Raw genomic sequence first — 27984 nt, forward strand, 5'->3', positions numbered from 1 at the left:
TCAGCTCACAGAGAGGGGTGCGGGTGGGGAGGCATGGGTGGGAGCTGGGCAGGGTTACCTGTTGGCTGAGGAGGCAGTACACCAGGAAGATGAAGACACCCTGCAGGCTGTTGACAATGGTGAAGAGGTAGGCCATGATGGGGGCCAGGGAGCCCACCTGCAGGACACCCAGACACCAGGTGCAGCCCAAGATGAAGAGATGAGCCATTGCTTTAAATGTCAGCATCCTAGGTTGGGGGAGAATGGAGGCTTATAATGCACCCACAACAAAATCAGGCTATTCCCCTCTCCACCCATGGATGCACCTACTCTCCCCTGTAAGCAATTTCTTGGACTGAACTCTGATCTTTACTCTCAATGATACCCCACAATAGAAATGTCATTTTGGGTCCAGGATAGCTTTTTGACTTGGACCCAGGACAGTGATAATTCATAAGCTTACTTCAAAGAGTTTTATGATGTTCCATGAAGATCCTTAAGTTCATTAATCCAGCATTACTGAGGATGCCCTGTGCTAGGGCTTGGACATAAAAAATTACAAAGAGAAGCTGGGGGCAGGGGTGCACACTTGTTGCTTCAGCTACTCAGGAGGCTGAGGCAAGAGGATTGGTTGAGCCCAGGAATTGGAGGCCAGCCTGGGAAACATAGTGAGACTGTATCTCAGAAAACAAACACAGGGCAAAATTCCTGTTTTCGTTAATTGTATGCTCTGTTCAAGTGTCTAATACAACTAAATGATGATATGCAAAAATTTGAAAGGTTAATCAGAGGAACCCAGAAGAAAGAGCATGAATTTTATACAAGATGCTGAGTGAAGGAACAATCCCGCCCCCTGGAGGATTGAACTGGAGTAAGCAGCAGAGCCCTGAGTCTGAGATGGCAGCCATAGAAGCGCAGCTGCATTTGTTAATTGTGGGCCACTCAGAAGCCCCAGAGGAGGCACATGGCTCTACTCTTGGGCATCATTGGCATCTATGTCCCCTGGTCCATCTCACCTCGTGTTCTGGAGGGTGGACACATCTCTGTTGATGGAGGACAGCTTGCTCTTCACAATACAGAGGGTCATCAGGAAGAAAACCATATTGACCTTCAAGAAACCACAGAAGCAAAAGAAAGACAGCACCATGAATCTGACATAATTTTCCTGTGTACATATATGACAACATCACCGTGAATCCCACCATCATGTACATTCACAAGAATGGGCTCCTAACTAGATAAGGTATATTCCATGCTTGTGTAATTATATCAGATGGATTCTACCATCACGTATAACTAAAAGAACCCCCCCCCCCAAAAAAAAAAGAAACTGCAGAATGTTTATTAATATTTTATTTTCTCTTTTGCAGTTCTGGGGAGGGAACCCAGACCCTAGTGCATACCAGGCAAGCTCTCTGCCCTTGAGCTACACCCCCATACCCCATGGCAAAGTTTTATTGAATAAAAATTTAAATCTGTTATCTCTCCATTCTAGCCCTTGCAGCATCCATTCTACACCTGAGTGGCTTTTAGTATTTGACAGTAGGGTTAGAATTTGTAGATGTAGAAGTCTTGGAAAACCCAACGCAACCCATAACAATACAGGGATAATCCTGTTCTATCACCATCCTTAATATCCTGCTCTTCTAGTGACCCTCAGATGGACAGGAAGGAACTCTGATGACATCACTCACACAAGAGATGGCACAGGCAGGTCCAAGGAAGCCCCACACAAACCCGTTTTTGGGGTTGAGCCAGCAGCTGAGCAAGAGAGAGAACAACATCACTTTGCTGTGTTCATGTAGGACTCCATGACCAGTGTCACTCCACACATGCCCAACCACAAGGACGGGAAGTCAGACTCCCTGTATGTGTGATATGTTATAGTACACTCTCTGTTTAAGCTCTGAAATACTCAAAATGCTACTTTGGTTCAAGTGATGGCCGTGGACATGCTCAAGAGGAGAAGGACAAGTGGGGTCCGCATTTACCGAGCAGGGGTGCCATACAGGTGAGGTCTGGCTGCTGCAGACACGGCCACGATGGCGGCCGGGACCCCGTAGCCCACAGGGAACATGAGCCTCCTCATGAGCCTGTTTCTGCTGGAGTAACTGAGTACGGTCAGGTTCCGCGCTGTGAGGAAGAGGAACAGCCCCTCCAGCAGCATCCAGGTGAAGGAGGCCAGGTAGAGGTAGTGCAGGGCGCCTGCAATGACCGCGCACAGCACCTGGGGAGGAGAGAGACCCCAGGGCACAGTCAGGGTCTGGGTGTGGCCCTGGATGCCCCCTGCGCCCTGTGGTGGGGGAATCTGCTGTGCACCAGGAGCTGCACTGTGGTGCTTCAGCCATGGGCTGCGTGTGTGCTCCCATAGATCACAGCAGAGCTGGAGAGGGCCTGCTGCCCAGTGACGTCACAGCATCCCAGTGCTGCCCTGCGGAGTTCCTCATGCAGTAGTGGTGATGATCTTGTGGACAAACCCACTGTGCTGCCGGTTACAGAACAGCAGGGCCACACAATGACCCACAGGACCTAATACTTACAAATGGCAACCAATGGTCATGTGATGTCTTATGCATTTACTGCACTATGATTTTAACATTATTTTAGAAATGACTGTAGTTCACAGGGTTTAGTATCTTCTAGAAATGGTGCTGATCCTGGGAACAGCTGAGGATACACATTGAATGACAGTGTCAGTAGCTGGATATTCACCCATCCCCGGGCTCTTAAGAGACAGAAGAGTGCATCAAAGCAGAGAAGATAATCAACCCAGAAGGTGGGCAGACCTACAAGCAGCAGGAAAGAGCAAGGGAGCAAACCACACAGCCCACAGCACTCCAACAACCAACTCTGTAGGCACGACAGTAGAGGAAATGTTGGAGAAGAATTTAGAAAGCCCCTAGTTAAAATGTTGAAAGAGCTTAAAGAATATGTAAGGAATGAATTTGGAGAAGATACAGGAAGTGGAAGAAAATTTCACTAAAGCCAGATTCTAAAAATGAACCAAATAGAAATTCTGAAAACGAAGGACTTGATTAACCAAATTAAAAATTCAGTAGAACCTCCTTTTTCTCCTGGTAAAAAATGTCTGCTGTGAAACGGGGTGCCGCGAGACGCCAGCCCCGTCGCCTCCTTCGTGTCTCCTGAGTGAATCAGGAGGCCACGTCCAGTGATTGACTGATGCCATCTAGAGTTTGCGTCAGTTCATCCTAAGGGTCCCCTAATGAATGAACTTCCCCAGGATGCAAGCCCTGTTGCTAAGCAACAAGAGATGTAGGTGATGGAGTTGTAAAGAGGGTTCGTTTTCTCGTTGAATCCGTCAACGTGAAATGGGCATCGACCTCCTCTGGATTTCCCCGGGTCCAGGCTGTTTGATTAGGAGCCTGGGCAGCCTGGCTCCTGAGTTCAGCACCCCTGGGCTGCGGGGCAGGGACACCTGGGTACCTTGGGCTGGGTTCTGTCGATGGCCGTGAGGAAGAGCAGGTGGGCCAGCAGGAGGCAGAGCGAGAGCTGCAGGTGCAGGGAGGTGCTGGTGTTCTGGATGGCTCTGCACAGGAGGAAGGTGAGGGCCGCCAGGACCAGGCACAGCAGCGACACGCCCAGCCCCACGCAGGTGATGAAGTCCAGCACAGGGTCCTTGTCCTGGGGCAGAGGGAGGAGCCTTCACAGCCACGTGCCCTGCTCTGGGGTAGGAACCCCTCTGCTATCTGTTATTTGGTGCAGCAGATTCAGGAATGGAGGGACTGGGTCCAGGTGTGAAGCTGATGGGGCTCCAGGTTCAGAAGGTTGGACTGTTAGGTTTTCTGAATGGAGCAGGTAAGTGGCTAGAAGAACCCGGATGTGTAGAGTCCTTAGTCAAGGAGGAGACTGGGATTCCTGACTTTGGGGCACAGTAAGGCGGCATGTTGATATGTAAGTGTGTGTGAAGCCCATGCTGAGGGTCCCTCTGTCCCAGTCCCACGAGGCCACAGGGCAGAACCTGCACCTCAGTTTCCAGGCATTAACCTCCCATCCCAGACATCACTGGCCTCAATCCAGCTCTGCCTGTTCCTTACTGACCACAAATCCCTGTGTAGTTAGAATTAGATACTTGGTTAAAAATAAAATTAATGATAACAGTAGCTTAAAGTTCACCTTTCCCGCATTTCTTTCTGAAAGTCATCTTAAAGCCATGAAGATATTTAAAAGCCCACCATCTATTTCAGTGTAATTGAGGGGAAGAGGAGAGAAGAGGAAAGAGGGAGGGGAAATGTTCAAATGGAAATGTTCAATGGTAAAATTTCAAAGCAGGCGCATCTGAATCACGTGCACACAGGTGTTGTTTGTGGGGATTTTGTTTTTGCAACATATCTGTAAATTTGAAATGGTTTCCCAAGAAAATGTTTGAAAAGAAAGTACAAACCCTGCAGGTGACATTTGTGCATGCTACATTTAAGATCCTGATGTAAAGACAAAATTGGGAAATTAGGAGGCAGGACAGGGGAGGAGCAGAGGGAAAGAATGACACCTGATAAATGAAACAGAGGCAAAACTTTCAAAATAGATGCCTCTGGGTAAAGAGTAATGGTGTGGTGTGTTCTCTTTTCATTTCCTCATGGTTTTAAGAGGACTTGGAGAAATAGGTGGGAAAGTGTAAATTTTAAGTTACTATCATCATTAATTTTTCTTCCTTTAACCAAGTATCTGATCTATTTCTTCTATTTTTTGTTCTTGAAATGTATCAAAAAATTGAAATTGTTTCCTAAGAAAGCACTTAAAAATAAATGGTCCTCCAAGTGATATTAACATGTGCTGAATTTTGAGATCATCTGATGTAAAGACAAAATCTAATTTCTATAATATATAAAAAGCTCTTGGCTGAGACCTTTGTCATGCTCATAGTCACAGGGTGTTCACAGTAAATACCCATAATGTGAGCTCACCTAAGAGTCTGAATCTGGGGAAGCAGAAGTGTCCACTCAGTTGGATATAGGAGGAGGAGGTAAACAGCCCCCAGTCCAGCCATCCTCTCTGACTCCCCTGACCCCCTCTGACCTCCACCTTCACCAGACCTTCCTTTTTTGTAAACCTGAAACCCGACCATGGTTGACTTACAGACCCTGGTGGTAAGTAGAATTCTAACTTGGTCTTCATATGTCCACCCCCTGCTGTTACACAAACCTTCTCCTAATTATTAAATTCTCTGATAAACTAGGTGTTGCTGTAGAGGGATTTTGCAGGTGGAATTTAGGACTCGATCTGTTGACTTTTAGATTAGGGAGTTTATTCTCCTGATCTGGTGTAATCAAGCAATTTCATTAAATATCTGGTTCTTCCTGGGAAAACAGATTCAAAACTTGAGAGGGATTCTATATAAGGGACATTTTCATGCTGGTTTTCAGATAGGAGCATTTTGTGAGAAGGCCAACCAGGGGTCATAGGAGAGGAAATGTGGGTGGCTCTTAGGAACTGAGTGTGGTCCCCCCTGACAGCTGCTAAGAGAAGGGAACTGAACTCTGCCTGCAACCAGGGAGCTGGAGGAGGGCTGCAAGACACAGAAGAGACTGCGGCCCTGAATGATATGATCTTGTCAGTCTTTTAGAATCTGTACAAGGAACGCATCCCCCTGTGCTGGGTTGCTGACCCACAGAAACCGCGAGGGAACAAATTTGTTTTACGTCAGCAGCGACATTTGCATAAGTGTGTTTTGCAGCAATCAATGCTGAAGGCAGCCTCTCACCTGCACATGGTAGTGGACCATGAGGATGGCAAAGCTGCTGAGGTGGGTACAGTGGCAGGTGGTGCTGCCACCTCCAGTGCTCACTGTCCTGCAGCCTGCAGTGGTCCAGTGACTCCCATTCTGGCTGTGGTCCCAGGAGACACAGAGCAGCTCATGCCTTGGTGCAGGTGTCACCAGCTGTAGTAACAGGACAGGGATGTGAGCTGGTCTTCCTGCACTCAGAGATGCTGACCCAGGAGGGGCTGGCTTTCCTGTGTGGGGTGCACCTGTGGGGAGTCCTGCTGAACCTCAAGGTTAAGAGGACAACAAGGGTGTGCCTGGGCCTGGGGCTCTTCCCACACAGTGGTCTCCCCCTGCCACTCACAGGATGGGAGAAGGTGAAGGTAACTGGCGAGCTGAGGTTCTGGGTGTCATTGCTGCTAAAAAAGGCTGAGATGACGTCGGAGAGCAGGACAGACGAGACTCTCGGCACCAAGTCCTCGTGTGACCCATGGGGAGCCACTTGCTTCTCAGGCTCCAGGACCAGGGGAGCCTCGTCCAGCAGCTTGGCCATCCCTGGGGTGGAGACCAAGCCCACCACAGAAGGGCCTGCAGGATGAGGCCATGGGTGAGTCTCAGGGTCTCCTCTCGGGCCTCCTCCTTAGATGGCCTCTGCTCCTTTTGAATTGTTGTATTATAATGATACATAATAGTGGGACTTGCTGCTCCACATTCACACGTGCACACAACAGAATGTGGCCTCATCACTCCCCAGAACCTCCCCTTTGGACACTCTTCTAGTGACCTCTTCCCACCCACATCACCCTTTAGTCTTTAATTCTGTATTTTTTCACATCCTTGGGTATCTTTTCCCACCCTGAAACCTCTTCCAAACAGTATGGTACTGGTGTAAGGTGGACATCCACCTTCTCCCCATCTCAGATGTTACCTGTGTAACAAGATTCCTGTGCCAGATTCCAGTTCAGCTGCATCTTTGCCTGATTCAGACTCAAGGTGACATTGCAAACTCCGTGTTTCTGTACCTCTAGGGACAGTTCTATGAGTCATGGGAAGAAGAAGAGTTATGTTAGGAATATATATGTGTATAGTGGATATTGAATATCTACATGTGTATATCACATATATCAAGGACCTATGTGTAACTTCCAATTCACTATAACCACACACATGTATATGTATGTGTATATATAGACACATAAGTGTACACATACATATATGTATATAATCCTTTGTAATTTCAGATTTTATACATATGTGTATATATATGTGTGTGTTGTATATACATATGTGTGTATACATACATTGTATGAAATCTGAAGTTGTGAAGAATTTTAACCATAGGAGCAATTGTGCACCAACATATTAGATAACTGAGATGAAATGGACACATTCTGAGGATCACAGAAACTACCAAAACTGACTCAAGAAGAAGTGGAAAACTTGAAGAGACCTATAATGGGTAAAGAGATTGAATCAATAGTGAAAAACCTCCTACATGAACATGAGAGATCAGATTTTCACCAAATTCATATGGCTGAATTTCACTAACCATATAGGGAAGAATGAACATGAATTCGTTTTAAACTCTGATTACAAAAGCATTATTCTAGGTGAAAGAAGCTAGAGGGACAGGTCACACTTTGTATGATTGCTTTTTACTAAATGGTGGAATAGGCAGCTCCATTAAGACAGCAAGCAGGTGAGTGGATGCCAGGGTTGGGGTGGGGGGGAGGAATGAGAGATGAAAGCCGAGGAGGCACTGTGTTTGATTTTGGAGAAAAATGTCTTAGAAATGAAGGTGATGGCTGCATCAGTTCGTGAATGTTCTTGATTCCAACGGCAGGTGTGAATGTTCTTGAAATGTCGAACTGGTGGATTTTATTTATATATTTTATTTTTTGGTGAATGATAAATGGTGAACTTAAATGGTGAATTTTATGTTATGTGAATTTTACCATAATGAAACAAAGCATACTTAAAAAAGATTCATTTGTATTCTTCCACATTAGTTTTCTGAATCTATTTCTATTTTGCTACCTACATGTGTACTATTTTTGGTTTTCTGTCTTTTTCACTGTTGTGATTATTTATGTGAGTTACGCTGAGGTACAGTGTGGCCGCTCAGCTCTAGTGGGATCAGAAGAGGATGAGGCAAGGAACAGGGGCTGGCGCAGACCCAGGGACTTACGTGTGCCTGCAGAATAATTGAAGGTTGATGTCCCCTCAGGCAGACCCCTGCTCAGGTGTGTCAGGGTACTCTCCAGGCCTGTCAGCAGGTGAGTGGCCACATTGTGCTTCTGTGAGGGAGGCAGGGTCTCCAGGTCCCCAGGGGTCTCCAGCAGCTCATCCACCTCCTGCATGATCCCCTGGAGGGATAAGGGCACAGAGCAGGTGGACAAGGACCAGAAGCACGCACAAAGAGCTTGACAACTCAGCTCCAGAGAGCAGACCAGATACTGTCCAGTTGGGGATAGTGAGCATGGTTTGAGACTCCCTAGGTGGACCTTACTCATCAGAGGTCAGCCCTGGTTCGTGACTGTCAAGAATGACAAAGACCAGGATGAGAGCAAGAGGACTGACAGTGCCCATGGGCATCCAACAGTGTGTGTGGATCCCAGTGTCCTTTTCCACCTGCCCTGGGAGAGTGGCCAGCTCAGAACAGGATTTCACTGTGCTTGGGCCTGTTCCCCTTCTCCCAGACCAAAGATGCCCCCCTCCCTCTGTGGGAGGTTTCCACCTGCTTCCCTGCATCCTGCCCTTACCTGGATGGTGTCGTTGGCCACAACTGGCTTGAAATCTCTGTGCAGATTGTTAACTTTGTCAAAGAAATGGGAGAGACTCTGGGGAGGTGAGAGGGGGAGAGGTCATGGGTGGGTGGGAAGCTCAATGTAAAGGGGTTGACAGGGTGCTGCCCCAGGGATTCCCACCTCCTTGTCCTGGCTGAGGTGCTCACCTTGCTTTTGACTTCAGGGGGCAGAGGCCTGGTGAAGAAGGCCTACAAGAGGTCATATGAGAAGAAATGTGGGTGGCTTTTAGGAAGGGAGTGTGGTCCCATGATGAAAGCTGCTAAGAGAAGGGAACTGTATTCTGCCTGCAACCAGGGAGATGGGAGGAGGGCCATGAGTCCCAGGTGAATCTGCAGCCCTGGTCAATGCGATCATTTCAGCCTTGAGAGATCATGTGCAAGGAACCTATCCCCCCCCCCCTGCACTGGGATGCTGACCCACAGAAATGTGAGATAACAAATTTGTTTTACTTGAGCAGTGACATTTGCATAAATCTGTTTTGTAGCAATCCATGCAGAAGGCAGCGTCTCACCTGCACATCATAGCTGGCCATGAGGATTGCATGGCTGCTGAGGTGGGTACAATGGCAGGTGGTGCTGCCATCTCTGGTGCCCAATGTTTTGCAGCCTGCAGTGGCCCAATGACCACATCCATTCTGGCCATGGTCCCAAAAGACACAGAGAACTTCACGCTTTGGCTCAGAGGTCACCAGCTATAGGAACAGAACAGAGATGTGAGCTGGTCTTTTTGTACTTGGAGATACTGACCCCTTAGTGCTGCTTTGGAAGGGCTGAATTTCCTGGATGGGGGGCACCTGGGGGAGTCCCTCTGAACCTCAAGTTTAAGACAGACAACAAGGATGTGCCTGGGCCTGGGGCTCTTCCCACACCATGGTCCCCCCAACCCCCCACTCACAGGATGGGAGAAGGTGAAGGTAACTGGCGAGCTGAGGTTCTGGGTGTTGTTGCTGCTCAAAAAGACTGAGATGACATCTGAGAGCAGGACAGGTGAGACTCTCGGCAGCAAGTCCTCATATGTCCCATGCGGAGCCACCTGCTTCTCAGGCTCCAGGACCAGGGGAGCCTCAGCCAGTAGCTTGTCCATCCCTGGGGTGGAGACCAAGCCCACCACAGAAGGGCCTGCAGGACGAGGCCATGGGTGAGTCTCAGGGTCTCCTCCAGGGCCTCCTCCTTAGATGGCCTCTCCTCCTTTTGAATTGTTGTATTATAATGATACATAATAGTGGGACTTGCTGCTCCACATTCACACGTGCACACAACAGAATGTGGCCTCATCACTCCCCAGAACCTCCCCTTTGGACACTCTTCTAATGACCTCTTCCCACCCACATTACCCTTTAGTCTTTAATTCTGTATTTTTTCACATCTTTGGGTATCTTTTCCCACCCTGATGCCTCTTCCAAACAGTATGGTACTGGTGTAAGGTGGACATCCACCTTCTCCCTATCCCAGATATTACCTCTGTGACCAGATTCCTGTGCCAGATTCCAGTTCAGCTGCATCTTTGCCTGATTCAGACTCAAGGTGACATTACCATCTCCTTGCTCCTGCACTTTTACGGACAGTTCTATGAGTTATAGGAATAAGAAGAGTTATGTTAGGAATATATATGTGTAAGTGAATATAATATATGTACACATATGTCACATGATATACACGTATTTGTTTAACTTCCCATATACTATAATCACACATATATTCAAGTGTATATAAAGACACATATATATGTATATAATATTATGTAACCTCAGATTTCATATATATGTGTTGTGTATACATGTAAGTACATACACACATGTATATGAAATATGAAGTTATGAAGAATTATAATAGTAGGAGCAATTTTGCACCAACAAATTAGAAAACTTAGATGAAACGGACAAATTCTTAGGGATGCAGAAACTACTAAAACTGACTCAAGAAGAAGTAGAAAATCTGAAGAGAACTATCACGGGTAAAGGGATTGAAGCAATAATGAAAAACCTCCTAAATGAACATCTGAAATCAAATGGTTTTGATTGTGAAATTCACCAACAATATAGGGAAGAATGACAACTTTTTAAACTCTTTCAAATAACAGAAGAGGGACACCACCTGGTAATTCCTGGAGGCCAATATTACTCTGATGCCCAAACCAGATAAATACATCACAAGAAAAGAAAATAAGAGACTTTATTGCTTATGAACACAATCTGTAACAAAATATTATGAATCAATTTAACTAAGAAACTCAGGACTTGCCCTTAGAGAACTGGAGAGGGTTTTGAAAGGAGACCCTAACATGAACACCTCATGTTCATGGATTGGGAAACATTATATTGGTAAGATGGAGACATTCTCCAAAGAGATCTACAGGGTCAATGTCATCCTATCAATGTCCCAACAGCCCATTAACATTATAATTTGCTTAAATGGAAAACTCGCTTGAAAACTAACACGGAATTGCAAGAGATCCAAGTAGTTAAAGTGTGGCTGGAAAGAGCAACAAAGGGGGAGGACTCACACTCCTGATTTCAGAACTGAAGGCCAATGAGAGGAGCCCAAAGCAGAGTGGTACTGGCATGAAGACAGAGGGAAAGGTGAGCCCAGAAATAAACCTACACCTCTGAAGTCAATTGGTTTTCAGCCTGGGGACCAAGACTATTGAATGGGCATAAGAACAGTCTCTTCAATGATTGATGAGGGATTACTGGATATCCAAGAAAAAAGAAGGAAGAGGGACCCTACCTCACACACACACACACACACAGATTAACTCAAAATAGAACAAAGGCCTCAATCTAAGAACTGAAGCCCATAAGAGGACCTTGGATTTGGCAATGGATTTTTATATATGACACTGAATGTACAGCAATGAAGGAGAAAGTAGATAAAGTAGACGTCCTCACAATTCAAAACATCTGACTTTAAAGTGAAACGATTATCACAGAGATGAAAATATAATCCATAGGATGGAGAAACCATTTCCAAGTTGCATATATCATAATGGTCTCCTGTCAAAGTAGATGAAAAGTTCTTATAACTCAAGAACCAAAGGACCAACCCAATCACAAATGCACAAAGGATCTGAACAGACATTTCTCCAAAAAGATACACAAATGGCCAGAGGCACATGAAAAGATGCTAACCATCACCAGTCAACAGGGAGATGCAACTCAGACTGGCAACGAGACATCGCCTCACATGCACTAGAACAGACGTGATAAAAACAAATTAATCGGAAGTAACACTCTTTTCCAAGGCTTTGCACCCCTCTGGTATAATATACAGTAATACAGCCACTTTGCAAACAGTCTCGTGGTTCCCCCCAAAATTGAACCCAGAATTACCATGGTACCTAGCAAGTCTACTCTTTGGTAGATACTCCAAGAACTGAAAATAATTATTCAAGCAAACACTTATAAATCAATATCTTTGCAGCAGTATTTACAACAGCCAAAAGGTGGAACCAACCCAAATGTTCATCAGTGGCTGAGTGGGTCAACTCAACACCTATAGGATGGAATAATACTCAACTGTGAAGAGGGATGGAGTGATGCTATGCCATGCTCAACTGCATTATTCTAGGTGAAAGAAGCTCGAGGAACAGGTCACACTTTGCTTTACACTAAGTTGTAGAATAGGCAGCTCCTTTAAGACAGCAAGCAGGTGAGTGGATGCCAGGTTTGGGGGAGGGGAGGAATGAGGGATGAAAGCTGAGGACGCACTGTATTTAATATTGGAGAAAAATGTCTTAGAAATGGAGGTGATGGCTGCATCAATTTGTGAATGTCCTTGATTCCACTGAAATGTAGAACAAGTAAATTTTATTTATGTATTTTATTTTTTGGTGAATGATAAGTGATGTACTTAAATGGTGAATTTTATGTTATGTGAATTTTACCACAATGAAACAAAGCATACTTAAAAAATATTCATTTGTATTCTTCCACATTCGTTTTTTGAATCTGTTTTTATTTGCTACCTAAATGTGAGCTATTTGTGGTTTTCTGCCTTTTGCACTGTTGTGATTATTTATGGGAGTCATGCTGAGGTACAGTGTGGCCACTCAGCTCTACTGGGATCAGAAGAGGATGAGGCTAGGAACAGGGGCTGGTGTAGACCCAGGGACTTACGTGTGCCTGCAGAATAATTGAAGGTTGCTGTCCCCTCAGGCAGACCCCTGCTCAGGTTTCTCAGGGCACTCTCCAGGCCTGTCAGCAGGTGAGTGGCCACGCAGTGCTTCTGTGAGGGGGGCAGGGTCTCCAGGTCCCCAGGGGTCTCCAGCAGCTCGTCCATCTCCTGCATGATCCCCTGGAGGGATGGGGGCACAGAGCAGGTGGACTTGGGCCAGAAGGACCACACGAAAAGCTTGACCACTCAGCCCTAGAGAGCAGACCCAGACACTGTCCAGTTGGGGATAGAGAGATCATGGTTTGGGACTCCTTGGGTGGCCCTTGCTCATCAGAGGTCAGCCCTGGTTCGTGACTGTCAAGGATGACAAAACCCAAAGACCAGAATGAGAGCAAGAGTACAGATAGTGCATGGGGGAGTCCAACAGTGTGTGTGGCTACCTGTGTCCTCTTCTAATTTCCCTGGGAGGGTGGCCAGCTCAGAGTTGGACCCCACTGTGCTGGGGCCTGTCTCCCTTCCCCCAAGACCAAAGCTGCCCCACCTCCCTCTATGGGAGGTCTCCCCCTGTTTTCCCTGGATCCTGCCCTTACCTGGATGATGTCCTTGGCCACAGCTGGCTTGAAATCTCTGTGCAGATTGTTGACTTTGTCAAAGAAGTGGGAGAGACTCTGGGGAGGTGACATGAGGGGTCATGGGTGGATGGGAAACTCAGGACTAAGGGGTGGACTCTCGGCCATGCCATGATTCCCACCTCCCTGTCCTGGCTGGGGTGGCTCACCTTGCTGATGACTTCAGGGGGCAGAGGCTTGGTGAAGAAGGCCTACAAGAGGTCATATGAGAAGAAATGTGGGTGACTCATAGAAAGGGAGTGTGGTCCCCTGCTGAAAGCTGCTAAGGGAAGGGAACTGTATTCTGCCTGCAACCAGGGAGCTGGGAGAAGGGCCGTGAGTCCCAGGTAAGACTGCAGTCCTGACCAATGCAATCATTTCAGCCTTGTAAGACCATGTGCAAGGAACCTATCCCCTGCGTGCTGGGTTGCTGATCCACAGAATTGTGAGATACCAAATTTGTTTTACTTGAACAGCGACATTTGAATAAATCTGTTTTGCAGCAGTCAATGATGAAGGCAGCCTCTCACCTGCACGTTGTAGCTGGCCCTAAGGATTGCATGGCTGCTGAGGCGGGTACAGCGGCAGGTGGTGCTGCCATCTCTGGTGCCCAATGTCTTGCAGCCTGCAGTGGCCCAATGACCACATCCATTCTGGCCATGGTCCCAAAGGACACAGAGAAATTCCTGCTTTGGCTCAGAGGTCAACAGCTATAGGAACAGAACAGAGGTGTGAGCTGGTCATTTTGTGCTTGGAGATACTGACCCCTTAGGGCTGGCTTGGGAAGGGCTGAATTTCCTGGATGGGGGCACCTGTAGGGAGTCCCACCGAACCTCAATTTTAAGACAAACAACAACAGTGTGCCTGGATCTGGGGCTCTTCCCACACCATGGTCCCCCCCCACACCCGCACACTCACAGGATGGGAGAAGGTGAAGGTAACTGGCCAGTTGAGGTTCTGGGTGTCCTTGTTGCTCAAAGAGACTGAGATGACATCTGAGAGCAGGACAGGTGAGACTCTCGGCAGCAAGTCCTCATATGTCCCATGGGGAGCCACCTGCTTCTCAGGCTCCAGGACCAGGGGAGCCTCAGCCAGTAGCTTGTCCATCCCTGGGGTGGAGACCAAGCCCACCACAGAAGGGCCTGCAGGACGAGGCCACGGGTGAGTCTCAGGGTCTCCTCCAGGGCCTCCTCCTTAGATGGCCTCTCCTCCTTTTGAATTGTTGTATTATAATGATACATAATAGTGGGACTTGCTGCTCCACATTCACACGTGCACTCAACAGAATGTGGCCTCATCACTCCCCAGAACCTCCCCTTTGGACGCTCTTCTAGTGACCTTTTCCCATCCACATCACCCTTTAGTGTTTAATTCTGTATTTTTTCACATCCTTGGGCATCTTTCCCACCCTGCGGCCTCTTCCAAACAATATGGTACTTGTGTAAAGATGGACATCCCACCTTTTCCCATCTCAGATGTTACCTCTGTGAGCAGATTTCTGTGCCAGATTCCAGTTCAGCTGCATCTTTGCCTGATTCAGACTCAAGGTGACATTGCCATCTCCTCGCTTCTGCACTTTTACAGAGAGTTCTATGAGGTGTAGGAATAAGAAGAATTATGTTAGGAATATATATGTGTATATGTGAATATTGTATATGTATATGTATGTCTCATGATATACATGTATTTGTTGAACTTCTCCTTTACTATAATCACACATATATTCAAGTGTATATAAAGACACATATATATGTATATAATATTTTGTAACCTCAGATTTCATATATATGTATATATATATATATATATATATATATATATATATATATATATACTGTGTGTGTACATGAGTGCATACACATTTGTATATGAAATCTGAAGTTATGAAGAATTGTAAAAGTAGGAGTAATTTTGCACCAACAAATTAGAAAACTTAGATGAAATGGACAAATTCTTAGGGATGCAGAAACTATTAAAAGTGACTCAAGAAGAAGTAGAAAATCTGAAGAGAACTATCACGGGTAAAGGGATTGAAGCAATAATGAAAAACCTCCTAAATGAACATCTGAAATCAAATGGTTTTGATTGTGAAATTCACCAACAATATAGGGAAGAATGACAACTTTTTAAACTCTTTCAAATAACAGAAGAGGGACACCACCTGGTAATTCCTGGAGGCCAATATTACTCTGATGCCCAAACCAGATAAATACATCACAAGAAAAGAAAATAAGAGACTTTATTGCTTATGAACACAATCTGTAACAAAATATTATGAATCAATTTAACTAAGAAACTCAGGACTTGCCCTTAGAGAACTGGAGAGGGTTTTGAAAGGAGACCCTAACATGAACACCTCATGTTCATGGATTGGGAAACATTATATTGGTAAGATGGAGACATTCTCCAAAGAGATCTACAGGGTCAATGTCATCCTATCAATGTCCCAACAGCCCATTAACATTATAATTTGCTTAAATGGAAAACTCGCTTGAAAACTAACACGGAATTGCAAGAGATCCAAGTAGTTAAAGTGTGGCTGGAAAGAGCAACAAAGGGGGAGGACTCACACTCCTGATTTCAGAACTGAAGGCCAATGAGAGGAGCCCAAAGCAGAGTGGTACTGGCATGAAGACAGAGGGAAAGGTGAGCCCAGAAATAAACCTACACCTCTGAAGTCAATTGGTTTTCAGCCTGGGGACCAAGACTATTGAATGGGCATAAGAACAGTCTCTTCAATGATTGATGAGGGATTACTGGATATCCAAGAAAAAAGAAGGAAGAGGGACCCTACCTCACACACACACACACACACAGATTAACTCAAAATAGAACAAAGGCCTCAATCTAAGAACTGAAGCCCATAAGAGGACCTTGGATTTGGCAATGGATTTTTATATATGACACTGAATGTACAGCAATGAAGGAGAAAGTAGATAAAGTAGACGTCCTCACAATTCAAAACATCTGACTTTAAAGTGAAACGATTATCACAGAGATGAAAATATAATCCATAGGATGGAGAAACCATTTCCAAGTTGCATATATCATAATGGTCTCCTGTCAAAGTAGATGAAAAGCTCATACAACTCAAAGGACCAACCCAATCACAAATGCACAAAGGATCTGAACATTCATTTCTCCAAAAAAATACACAAATGGCCAGAGGCACATGAAAAGATGCTAACCATCACCAGTCACCAGGGAGATGCAACTCAAACCGGCTATGAGACATCTCCTCACATTCACTAGAATGGCTGTGATAAAACCAAATTAATCAGAAATAACACTTTTTTCCATGGTTTTGCACCCTCTGGTGTAATATACAGTAATATAGCAACTTTGCAAACAGTCTCGTGGTTCCCCGCAAAATTGAACCCAGAATTACCATGGTATCTAGCAAGTTCTTGGTAGATACTCCAAGAACTGCAAATAGTTATTCAAACAACACTTATATAACAATATCTTTGCAGCACTATTTACAACAGCCAAAACGTAGCACCAACCCAAATGTTCATCAGTGGCTGAGTGGGTCAACTCAACACCTATAGGATGGAATAATACTCAACTGTGAAGAGGGATGGAGTGATGCTATGCCATGCTCAACTGCATTATTCTAGGTGAAAGAAGCTCGAGGGACAGGTCACACTTTGCTTTACACTAAGTTGTAGAATAGGCAGCTCCTTTAAGACAGCAAGCAGGTGAGTGGATGCCAGGTTTGGGGGAGGGGAGGAATGAGGGATGAAAGCTGAGGAGGCACTGTATTTAATTTTGGAGAAAAATGTCTTAGAAATGAAGGTGATGGCTGCATCAGTTTGTGAAGGTTCTTGATTCCACTGAAATGTAGAACTGGTGGATTTTATTCACATATTTATTTTTTGGTGAATGATAAGTGTTGGTATTAAATGGTGAATTTTATGTGATGTTAATTTTACCACAATTAAACATAGCATACTTAAAAAAATATTCATTTGTATTCTTCCACATTAGTTTTTTGAATCTGTTTCTATTTTGCTACTTAAATGTGTACTATTTTTGGTTTTCTGCCTTTTTCACTGTTGTGTTTATTTATGTGAGTCACACTGAGGTACAGTGTGGCCACTCAGCTCTAGTGGGATCAGAAGAGGATGAGGCAAGGAACAGGGGCTGGCGCAGACCCAGGGACTTACGTGTGCCTGCAGAATAATTGAAGGTTGCTGTCCCCTCAGGCAGACCCCTGCTCAGGTGTCTCAGGGCACTCGCCAGGTCTGCCAGCAGGTGAGTGGCCACACAGTGCTTCTGTGACGGGGGCAGGGTCTCCAGGTCCCCAGGGGCCTCCAGCAGCTCATCCACCTCCTTTATGATCCCCTGGAGGGATAAGGGCACAGAGCAGTTGGACTTGGGCCAAAAGGACCATACGAAAAGCTTGACCACTCAGCCGAGAGAACAGACCCAGACACTGTCCAGTTGGGGATAGAGAGAGCATGGTTTGGGACTCCCTGGGTGGTCCTTGCTCCTCAGAGGTCAGTCCTGGTTCGTGACCATCAAGGATGACAAAACCCAAAGACCAGGATGAGAGCAAGAGGACAGACAGTGCACGTGGGCGTCCAACAGTGTGTGTGGCTCCCAGTGTCCTCTTCCACCTGCCCTGGGAGAGTGGCCAGCTCAGAGCAGGACTCCACTGTGCTTGGGCCTATTTCCCCCCACCCAGACCAAATCTGCCCCCCTCCCTCTATGGGAGGTCTCCACCAGCTTCCCCTGGATCCTGCCCTTACCTGAATGGTGTCCTTGGCCATGGCTGACTTTAAATGCTTTTGCAGATTGTTGACTTTGTCAATGAAGCGGGAGAGACTCTGGGAGGTGAGATGAGGGGTCACAGGTGGGTGGGATGCTCAGGGCCAAATAGTGGAATAGGCAGCTCCTTTCTCTCATGGCCCTCATTTGGTGGACAGGGTGCTGCACCAGGGATTCCCATCTCTGTGTCCTGGTTGGGGTGGCTCACCTGGCTGTGGACTCCAGGGGGCAGAGGCCAGGTGAAGAAGGGCTTGACTGCAGGGACAGGACAGTGATTCATTAGGAGGAGCATGTGTGTATGGGCATGTGTGTGCATGCGCTGGTGTGTGTGGGGTGGAGGAGGTTCTGGGGTCAGGGCAGGCTGGGTACCTTTGCAGATGTTGTTGTACATGCCATTGATGCTCCCAGGAATTGGCTCCCAGCCTGGGAGGCAGTAGCACCAGTACCACCCACAGGTATTGGTGCAGGTGGTGGAGTGGTGGCACTTATGCTGCCCGGAGCTGCACTCGTCCACATCTGGGGACATAGAGAGAGGGGTTGGTTCCCGCTGAAGCCAGGACCAGTGCTCTCCACCATCTGAGCTCCACCCCCTTTTCCCCCATTAGTGCCCTGCCTGGGCTGTGGTGCTGCCACCTAGCGACCTACACACTTGCATGTGTGATGAGGAGTGTGTGAGGCCTGATGCACCCCATGCCTTCTCTGTACTGATGCAGGTTGTGAGGCTGCAGAAACATGTCACCCCAGTTAGTTTTTTGCTGCTTCCCAGGTCCCTCCACAGCCTCTTCAGAACCCCTGTTCCTTTCCCAGGACCCTGGTCTTTCCATACAGCCCCCTGGATACTTTGGCCAAGGTATGTACACATGGCACAATGTGCACCCATAGGGACCATGTGTCCTCATAATCCCCTTGATCCCCAGTTTAGCCCTGTGTACCTCTTACATTCATGCACCTTCCCTTTTCCCTCTGTGTACTTGGCACTACCATCTTCTCCGTGGATGGGTCCTGGCTCTTTCCCACCCACTGCTGGATTCCACCTGGCCCCATGGATGGTGGAAGCAGATTTCTTTGCCTAACCACCTTGCCCTGGAAGGAGGCGAATCCTGCTCATGCATGGAAGTTACTCCTCCTGGGAATCATGGTGTCAGGCCAGACCATGGCAAGGACCAGAGCAAGTTGTGTGGAACTAGCTTTCTTCTGAGTGGCAGGGACATGGCCCCCAGGAAGACCCAAACCCTCTGAGCAACTCCTTCAATGGGTGCAGATGTGCTCATCTTTTAAACACATAAGAAGAGTCCAGCACCCACCATGTTCCAGGCTCTCTTACAGGCACTTGTAATTTTCATAATCCTCCTGGAAGACACAGGAGGTAGGCACTGTTATGATCACCTTCATGATACAGATGGGTAGACCAAGTTCAAAGAGAGGTAGTGATTTGACTAATAACATGCAGCTAACAGGTGGTGCAGGCAGGTTTTAGACCCAGGCAGCCAGATGCAGAGCTAGCCCCTGGCATGCATGCTACCCTGCTACTGTGCTGGGCAATAGGAACATGCACATCTGCCTCACACCAGGGCAACACTCCTGTAACCAGGGTTCTGCCATCTAGATGTCACAGGAAAGGGTCTGGCAACCTCAACCCTGATGATGGGGAGGTGGGGGAAGTGCCTACACTGCAGCTGTTCTCCTCTAATTAATAAAGGATTCTTGGCTCCAGAAATGAGCACACAGCCTGGGCTGTGCATGCAGCAATTATGCCCTGTATGATCTGGCCGTCTGCAGATTTTCCACAGGGCACTCTCATGGCCCTCATTTGGTGATGTCTGCAACATAACGGGTCAAAGGCTCACCTCCCAAAGTTGTTCTTTCTCTCAGGGAAGAGACCCTGGTTCTCAGCCTGACCCTGCTGTGAGACACACACAGACCTAAGACCCCAGGTGGACCTCCTGAGCCGGGCTGCTCTGGAAGTCCCAGGACCACTCTGCTCTCTGGAGCAGAGCCCAAGGACATGTGGGTTCAGATTCTGTGCCACGGTGGGGCCTGGCAAGGGATCTACAAGTCCTCTCCATCCTGGAGTGGCAGAGGGAGGCCCAGCCATTCCCTGGACCCTCCCCTGTGGGAATCTTTGCACCACTGGGGTCCTACAGGTGGTATATGCTCAGGGAGAAGGTGGCAGTGATGGCCACTCTTGATGCCTAAGCGGTGGGGGGTAGGAGATCATGGTCAAGGGCTTCCCAGAGTGACACTCATCATTAACATCTGAGGATAAAGCCAGGTGCTCAGAAAAAGAGCAAAGCTGGGCACATCCCATGACTTAACTTCAGAATCTACTGTGAAGCTGCAGTGACAACACAGTGTGGTTCTGTATGGGGACACACACAGCCACGGAGCAGAACAGACAGCCCAGAAAAACCCACGTATTTACAGCTGATTTTTGATGAAGGTGCCAAGAGCGCACAATGGGAAGGACTCTTCATTAAAAAGTCTGGGACCCTGGACATGCCAACCAGGAGGACATCAGACCCTCCCCTCACACCACATAAAAATCACCTCAGATTAAATAGTGAAGGTCAGATTGGAGCTGCCCAGCTGCTTAGCAGAGAGCACAGGGGAGAGCTGCGCAACGTTGGCCTGTCAGTGATGGTTTGGACGGGACCCAAGGCACAGGCAGCAAAATACGAACGGACCAAGGGGATCGTAGCCAACTAACAGCTTTTGAAAAGAAAAGAAAACAGTGGACAGAGTGAGGGACAACTCAGGGAACGGGAGGCACACTCACAAGCCACACATCTTATTAGGTGTCAATATGCAAAGTATCATGAGAAGCTTGATCAAGCAACTCAACAGTAAGAAACCCGCTCACCCCATCCGCAAATGGGCAAATGACCTGAACAGACACTTCTCAAAGGACAACAGGAGAAGGGCCCAGAGGCCCAGGAGAAATCCCGTGCCATCACCAATCCTCAGGGGACTAGAAATGAACTGTAGTGAAACATCAACTCACACCAGCTGGGTAGCTGTTGGGGAAGCCAGATGTGCACACGGGTAGCCAGCAGTCAGAGCAAAGGACAATATGCACACCATGGCTGGGAACTTAAGTGAGCCCCGCTGTGATGGAAGGCAGTGGGGACAGTCCTCAGATATTAAAAGTAGAACTGCATGGGATCCAGAAATCCTTCTTCTGGGTTTGCACGCAAAGGAAACCAGATCAGAATATTGATCTGACCTCTATCTATCAGTAGAGAGACGAGTATGCTTCATGTTGCAGCACTATTCCCAATAGCCAAGCTCTGGAGTCAACCGAGGAGTCCATCCATCCACAGGAGAGTGAATAAGCAGAAAACCCACCCACAGGGGGATGCTTTTCAGCCTTAAAAAGGGAGGAAACTCTCAATCACAACAACGCAGGTGAACCTGGAGGAAATATGTTAAGTGAAATAAGCCAGGATCAGAAGGACAAATACCACACGGTGTCACCTCCACGTGGGACCTGAACAGTCAAACTCCTGGAAGGATAGGGTAGCATGGTGTTTCCCAGGGGTCTGGGCAACAGGAGGGGGTTGGAGAGATATGCATCCAAGGCACAAACTTCAGGTAGGAGGAGCTAAGTTCAAGAGATCTATTGTTCATATTTATTTATTTTTGGTACCAGGGATTGAACACTCTACTACTGAGCCACATCCCCAGCCCTCTTAATTTTTACTTTGAGGCAGGGTTTCACCAAATTGCTAAGGGCCTTGCTTGCTAAGTACCGAGGCTGACTTTGAACTTAAGATCCTCCTGTCTCAGCCTCCTGAGCTGCTGGATCCCAGGTGTGCACCACTGGGTCTGGCCAATGTTCTATATTCTTGAAAATCACTAAGGGATTAGATTTGAAGTGTTCTTACCACAAAAATCAGCACCTGAGGCATTGCATATGTTAATCAGCTCCATTTAGCCTTCCCAGTGGGCATGCATGTTTCAAAATATCCTTCTGTACCTGATCAATATGTACAATATTTTTATTTGTCAATTAAATAAATACAGAAAAAAAACAGGAATATATTCCTGGAGAGGGATGACTGAGATGCCTGTGTAACAGGAATGCCCTCAGTGCCACAGAACTAGTATACTGGAACGTGGTTAAAATGGTAAGTTTTATGGATGCAGGTTTTATTAAAATTTCTAAAACCCTGCCACTGAGCAGCAGCAAGAAGAACTAAAGTGAGGTGCTCAAGCAGGTGAGGTGGCACATGCTGTAATCCCAGTGACTCAGGAGGCCAGGGATGTGGTTAGTGGTAAGGCCCCAGGGTTAGGTCCCCAGGACCAAAACAAACAAACAACTAGAAAACCAAAAGCCCCAGGTGCCCAGGCCCCAGCAGGTCCCACCTTCCTTTCCTCATAGTGACACAAATGCACCCTTGATCGTCCCCAGGAATCCCCCAGCTCCTAGTGTGGCACTCAGAACTGTGGGTGGACACTGACAGCCTTTCCAAGGTGCCCAGCTTGTCTCCGGGGAGTCTTGCTGTCACCACCCCTGGAGGAAGTTCCCCCTTATCAGAGATGGCCACAGACATGAAATGAGGAAGCTTCTGGAAGCAGCTCCCAGCTGAGGCCTGGGGGTGTTTCCTGGCTTCTTATCTCTCCTGGTCTCTAAATGTGAGGGGAACATGCTCAGGAAGCAGGTCCCCTTTGAGTGCCACAGGGACCCACAGGACAGAGGCCTGAGGTGAATAGCCAACACAGGAGCCTCAGAGAACCCAAGACAGGAGTGAGTGACAGCTCATGGCAGATGGCCCTGGGTGTCCCAGAAAGGGGCCAAAGATTCCCAGAGCCCAGAGGATTCCTGGAGTCAGGATGTGGCAGGGAAGGCTTCTGGTCTCCTGGACCCATTTTTGCACCTGAGGATGCCCTGCTGGGACCCCTCATCCGGGCTGTGTGGATCAACAGCAGGACGGGCCAGGACAGGGGCTGATGCACCCTTAGGGCTCTTGTCCAGCCCCCACGGGGCGATCCCAGTCCCCTCCCCTGTTCCTAGCTGGTAGCAATGGCTGCAGAGGTGTGGCATAGGTGGAGGGGACCAGGTGGGGTGTGGTCTTGTGGGGACAGTTGGGAATGAGGTGCAGCAGCACCCCCAGGGGACCTTCCACCAACTCCCACATTTCCCCACATCCTGGGCTCAGCCTCCCCCCACCAGCTCCCTGGGTTCCCCAGTAATGAGCCACTGAGAGCCACCACCTCATGGGATCTGGGGCTCCAGGCTCCTGGGGGCAGGTACAAGGAGGGCTCCAAGAGAGGAAGTGGTTTTGCTGACCCCATGCTGCTCACGGGTGGCCAGTCCAGGCTTCGGACCCAGGGAGCTGATCCCTGCCTCTGACCTTGGCCTTCACACCACTCTCCCTCTCTGTGCTGGGGGGACAGTGGCCTGGAGTGGGCACCACCTGTGTCAACCAGGGCCTTGGCCCCTGGGTGCCACAGGATACCTCTGTCCCAGTCCTCTGGCTGACACCCCTGGATCTGGACCCAGGGGACAATGCTGAGTTGCACGTGGGCTGGAAGCTCCCCTCCACCCCAGACCTAAGGGCAGGTGAGCACAACTGGTGGGGCCCAGGCCCTGTTCAGCTCAGAAGCCATTGCTAACAGCACTTTCTGGGAGCCAGGACCTGCTCAGTGCCTTTGAATCTCATTTCCTTTCTTATGACTCTCCCCTCTCCCCCTTTCTTCCCCTGGTGCTGGGGACTGACCCAGGGACTCACACCTGCTAGACAAGTGCTCTACCACTGAGCTTCAGCCCAGTCCCAGGACTCCCCTTCTGCAGATGGACACACTGCAGCACAGAGAGGTGAGGTGACTTGACTGAAGTCACACAGTGAACCAAGAGCAAAGCTACCTCTGGTTTTGGATTTGTTTTTCTGCAGTGCTGGGGAGGGAGCCCAGAGCCCTGCTCATGCCAGGCAAGGGCTCTGCCCGGTAGCCGCACCCCAGCCTCTACCTTTGTTTGTAGCTTTACAAGATAGGGGCTCCTTCCTGTGGTTTTCTTTTTTTTTTCTCTCTCTCTCCCACTTTTCCCTGCTAGGGATGGGGTCTCTCTGTTTCCCAGGCTGAGTTGGACTCCTGGGCTCTAGTGATCCTCCTGCCCCAGCCTCCCAACTAACTGAGATCACAGGCACAGGCCACTGGTGCCTCGCATTTTTTTTTAAACAGAAAACAACAATGATGTTGTGTCATCTCACATGTCCACAGGGTTTCCTGATAAGCACCCTGGCCATCATCACAAGCAGAGCTATCAGAATGGGGCCAAGCAGCTGGTCCCAGAGTGTCCTGACCCACTGGCGCCTCTCACGCTGGTGATGGGTGCACGCACAGCTGCCCCATCTCAGAGTCCAGGTGCTGAGAATATAACTGGGTGTTGTCCCCAGATCAGCTCTGGTGCCCTGAACTGCATGGGGCAGGGTGGGCCTTATCTTGACATGTGTTCTCACTCGCATTACTGAACGTTTTTGCCCCAGAAAGGAGCTCAAATCCTGGGGAGCACGTGCAGTAGTAGCTGCCCTGCACATTGTGGCAGTCAGCAAAATATCCACAGGACACTTTCTGGGGCAACAAACATTCGTTGATGTCTGCAACATAATAGGGTCACCTCCATAAGGTGTGTGGTCTCTTAGGGAAGAGACTCCTGTCCCCTACCTGACCCTCCAGCATGGGGTCTGATGTTGAGTTAGTATCTTTTGGACAGAATCCTGGGATGCACTGCTGAGGCTATGCTGGGCCAAGCCATTCCTGAAGTCCACACAGTCTGATCTGCTCAACACAGTTCTCTGACTAACACCCCCAGTTTAGACAATTGTCCAAAGGGGGCAATTGGACAATTGGACATTGTCCCCAGGGGACAATGCCAAGGTAGTGTGTGGGCTACAAGCTCAGTGTCACCCTCCCCAGACCTAAGGGCAGGCTGAGACCAACTCCTGGGGCCCAGGTCCTTTCTGTGCAGGAAGCCAAGTAATTCCCTGGTCTCTCTGCCATCTTACTCTTTCCTTTCTCTTTTCTGTCTTTGATGATGGCCTTGAGGTCAAAGGCTCAGCCCTTGACCATTACCCATGACCCCACTGGCACTGGGCACCTGCAAACTCTGATGTGGCTCGGCCCCTCCCCCATCCTCTTTACCTTCACAGATCTCCAGGGGGTCAGTGAAGATCTCTGTAGATGAAGAGGCAAACCCCGGCTTGCAGCGACAGGCGGTGGCATTGACACATTCCGAGTTGAGAGGGCACTGGGGGTTACAGGCTGTGGGGGCACAGACTGGTCAGAGTCTGGGAGGGGGCAATGTGGTCCCAGAGGAGGTCCCAGGAGGTGGGGAGATGCCCTGAGCCTCCCTGCTCAGGCCTCTCCTCTCTGGGCTGCGGGTGCAGGGCCCCTCCCAGGCTCTGGCTGTGGACAGGCTGCTCCCCACACACTCACGCTGAAAGTCCCAGGCTCCGGCTCTGGAGAGACTCAGCAGGACACACAGCAGCCCTGCAACACAGAGAGGGCAGGTCAGTGGGCCCAGCAGGCAGAGGAGGCCGGAGGTGATGCACTGGAGGGCAGGGGCTGTGAACCCTCCTGGGCTCGGACCTGGTCTACTCCGCAGAGGGAGTCCAGGTGGCGCCTCCCTGAGGGTCTGGGGGATGGGAAGGGGGCTGAGCCTGGCAAGCTCTGGGCTCCAGTCATGGCTCTCCTGGCCTGTGGGTGGGGGACTGGATCCTGGTGTCCCTGGTTCAGAACCTGGAGCACAGGCAGACTGTCTCACTGCCCTGCCCCAGTTTCTCTTTCTGTAGAGTGGGGATAAGATGAAACCCACGTCCTAAGGTCACGTGGGAACAAACCCCAGTGTTTCAGGGCATTTACCACCATCGCTGACCTTTAGGTGTAGGAAGGGAGGGTCTGGGCCAGCTGTTCTCTCAGGTCCCCTACCTGGCCCTGTCCAGGTGCTCTGGCCCTGTCCCCTTCCTGGGACACACACCACACTAGCCACCTGGCCTGCAGCTGTGACTGGAACACCTGAGAGCCACATCTCCCACCACCACTGTCAGCCCCACGGCCTGTCCTGGGACCCTGTGCTGCCCTATTACCCCCCAACAGGAAGGTGCTGTGGGCAGGTGCTGGGCTCAGGCTGGGGGCCTCCTCCTGCTGTTCCTGCCTCTCAGCAGCTGCCCCCTCCCAGGGCACATCCTGGGGACCCTCCTCAATCAATGGGGCCTTAGGTACATGAGCCTCTTGCTGTTCAACAGAGAGACAGGCCAGGAGTCAAAGAGAGTCTGGTTCTCAATCCCTAAAATAAAGTCTAGGGGTATTGGTGGTTCCTTCTTGGTCAGTTTATCTAATGCGCTGCCTGGACAGCTGGTCAGGCTCTAAACATTGCCATGAGGCCTTCATCAGAGGAGACCCCACTGAATGTGAAGACTGCAAGGAAAGCAGGATCCCCTCTCCTGTGTGGCTCTTCTAACCCATGGAGGCCCTAAGAGACCAAGACTGGCCCCCTGAGGAGGACGGAGTTCTGGCCCTGACTGCTTCTGGACCTGAGATGGAACATCAGCTCCTCCCTGGTCCCCATCCTGCCACCTCCTCCCTGGTCTCCATCCTGCCACCTCTTCCCTGGTCTCCATCGCCACCTCCTCCCTGGTCTCCATCCTGACACCTCTTCCCTGGTCTCCATCCTGACACCTCTTCCCTGGTCTCCATCCTGACACCTCTTCCCTGGTCTCCATCCTGACACCTCTTCCCTGGTCTAACAGCTCTTTCCTGGTCTCCATCTTGATGCCTCTTCCTTGAGTCTTCATCTTGCCATATCTTCCCTGGGTCTCTTTCTCCATCCTACCACCTCTTCCCTGTTTTCCATCTGTTACCTCTTCTCTGGGTCTCCATCCTGCTACTTCTTCCCTGTCTCCATCCTGTCACCTCGTCGTTGGTCTGGATCCTACCACCTCTTTCTTGGGTCTCCATTCTTCCACCTCTTTCCTGGTCTGGATTCTTTCACGTTTGCCCTGGGTGTCCATTCTGCTGCCTCTTCCTCGTATCTGTCTCTTCTCTGGGCCTCTCTTTTGCTACCTCTTCCCTGGTCTCCATCCTGCCACCTCTTCTCTGAGTCTCCAATTTGCCACCTCTTCCCTGGTCTCCCTCCTGCTATCTCTTCCCCGTGTCTCCATCCTGACCCCTATTCCTTAGATCTTCATCCTGCTATCTCTCTTCTTCTTTCCATCCTGCCACCTTTTCTCTGGTCTGTATACTGTCACCTCTTCCTAGGGTCTCCATCCTGCCACCTCTTTCCTGGTCCATCCTGTCATCTCATTTTGGGTCTCCATCATTCCACCTCTTTTCTGGGTTTACATTTTGCCACCTCTTCCCAGGGTCTCCATCCTTCCACCTGTTCCCTGGTCTCCATCTTGCCACCTCTTCCCTGGGTCTCCATCATTCGACCCCTTTTCTTGGTCTCCATTTTGCCAACTCTTCCTAGACTGGATTCTGTGCCTCTTTCCTAGTTTCCATTCTTCAACCTCTTCCCTGGTCTCCTCCTGCCACATACCCAGTAGAGTCTGCACTTCTCAGCCTCTACAACTGCATGAGCATATCCTTAAAAAAATCATCCTTCCCTCTTTCTGTATAGTGCCCTATTGGTCTTATTCATCTGGAGAACCCTGCTGCACGTGGGGAATATAATGACAAATCCCTGCTAAGTCCCAAAGTTTTCACTAAGAGTAACTTTCTAGGAATAAATTTCTCCTTTGAGAACTTATTTTTTTAAAAAATATCTGATATCTTTTAAAAATACCCTCCCTGCTCTCCCTTGCATGGACAGTGAGAAAACCAGTCAAAAATGAAGCAAAGGACTTGCTGGTGGCTCCTAGCTCCCTTTCTTGCCTGTCACATGTCACGATTCCACTTACCTTGAACCAGTCTTAGACATCTGCTCCTCATGGTGCTGAGACCAGCCAGCCCAGTGACCGAGGACTTTTGGTTCTGGTTAGAGTTCAGAG

At 48.8% G+C, this 27984-nt stretch overlaps 1 protein-coding gene across 1 annotated transcript; it reads right to left on the reverse strand.

The window, feature by feature from the left end:
* Positions 1-27984, reverse strand: LOC107145008 (adhesion G protein-coupled receptor E2-like). The gene is made up of 22 exons (XM_048795347.1): positions 27895-27984; positions 25433-25486; positions 25139-25258; positions 18368-18514; positions 18207-18253; positions 13208-13285; positions 12620-12797; positions 9964-10071; positions 9400-9623; positions 9017-9196; positions 8652-8693; positions 8461-8538; positions 7887-8064; positions 6627-6734; positions 6063-6286; positions 5699-5875; positions 3424-3621; positions 1971-2206; positions 1674-1740; positions 996-1087; positions 51-227; positions 1-4 (listed from the first exon to the last, which is right to left on the reverse strand). Exons 1-22 carry the CDS (start codon positions 27923-27925, stop codon positions 1-3), a joined length of 2748 nt encoding a protein of 915 aa, XP_048651304.1. The 5' UTR covers positions 27926-27984.

Source organism: Marmota marmota, unplaced genomic scaffold (assembly GCF_001458135.2).
Source record: "Marmota marmota marmota unplaced genomic scaffold, marMar, whole genome shotgun sequence".
NCBI classification, from domain to species: domain Eukaryota; kingdom Metazoa; phylum Chordata; class Mammalia; order Rodentia; family Sciuridae; genus Marmota; species Marmota marmota.

Bases quoted from the DNA above. Each gene is read 5' to 3' on its own strand.
- LOC107145008 (XM_048795347.1), bottom strand. From the start codon at position 27,925: ATGAGGAGCAGATGTCTAAGACTGGTTCAAG. The intron at 25,259-25,432 runs GTGAGTGTGTGG...GTGCCCCCACAG, and splicing joins CGGAGCCTGGGACTTTCAGC to CCTGTAACCCCCAGTGCCCT. The intron at 2,207-3,423 runs GTACCCAGGTGT...TCTCCTCCCCAG, and splicing joins TCGACAGAACCCAGCCCAAG to GTGCTGTGCGCGGTCATTGC.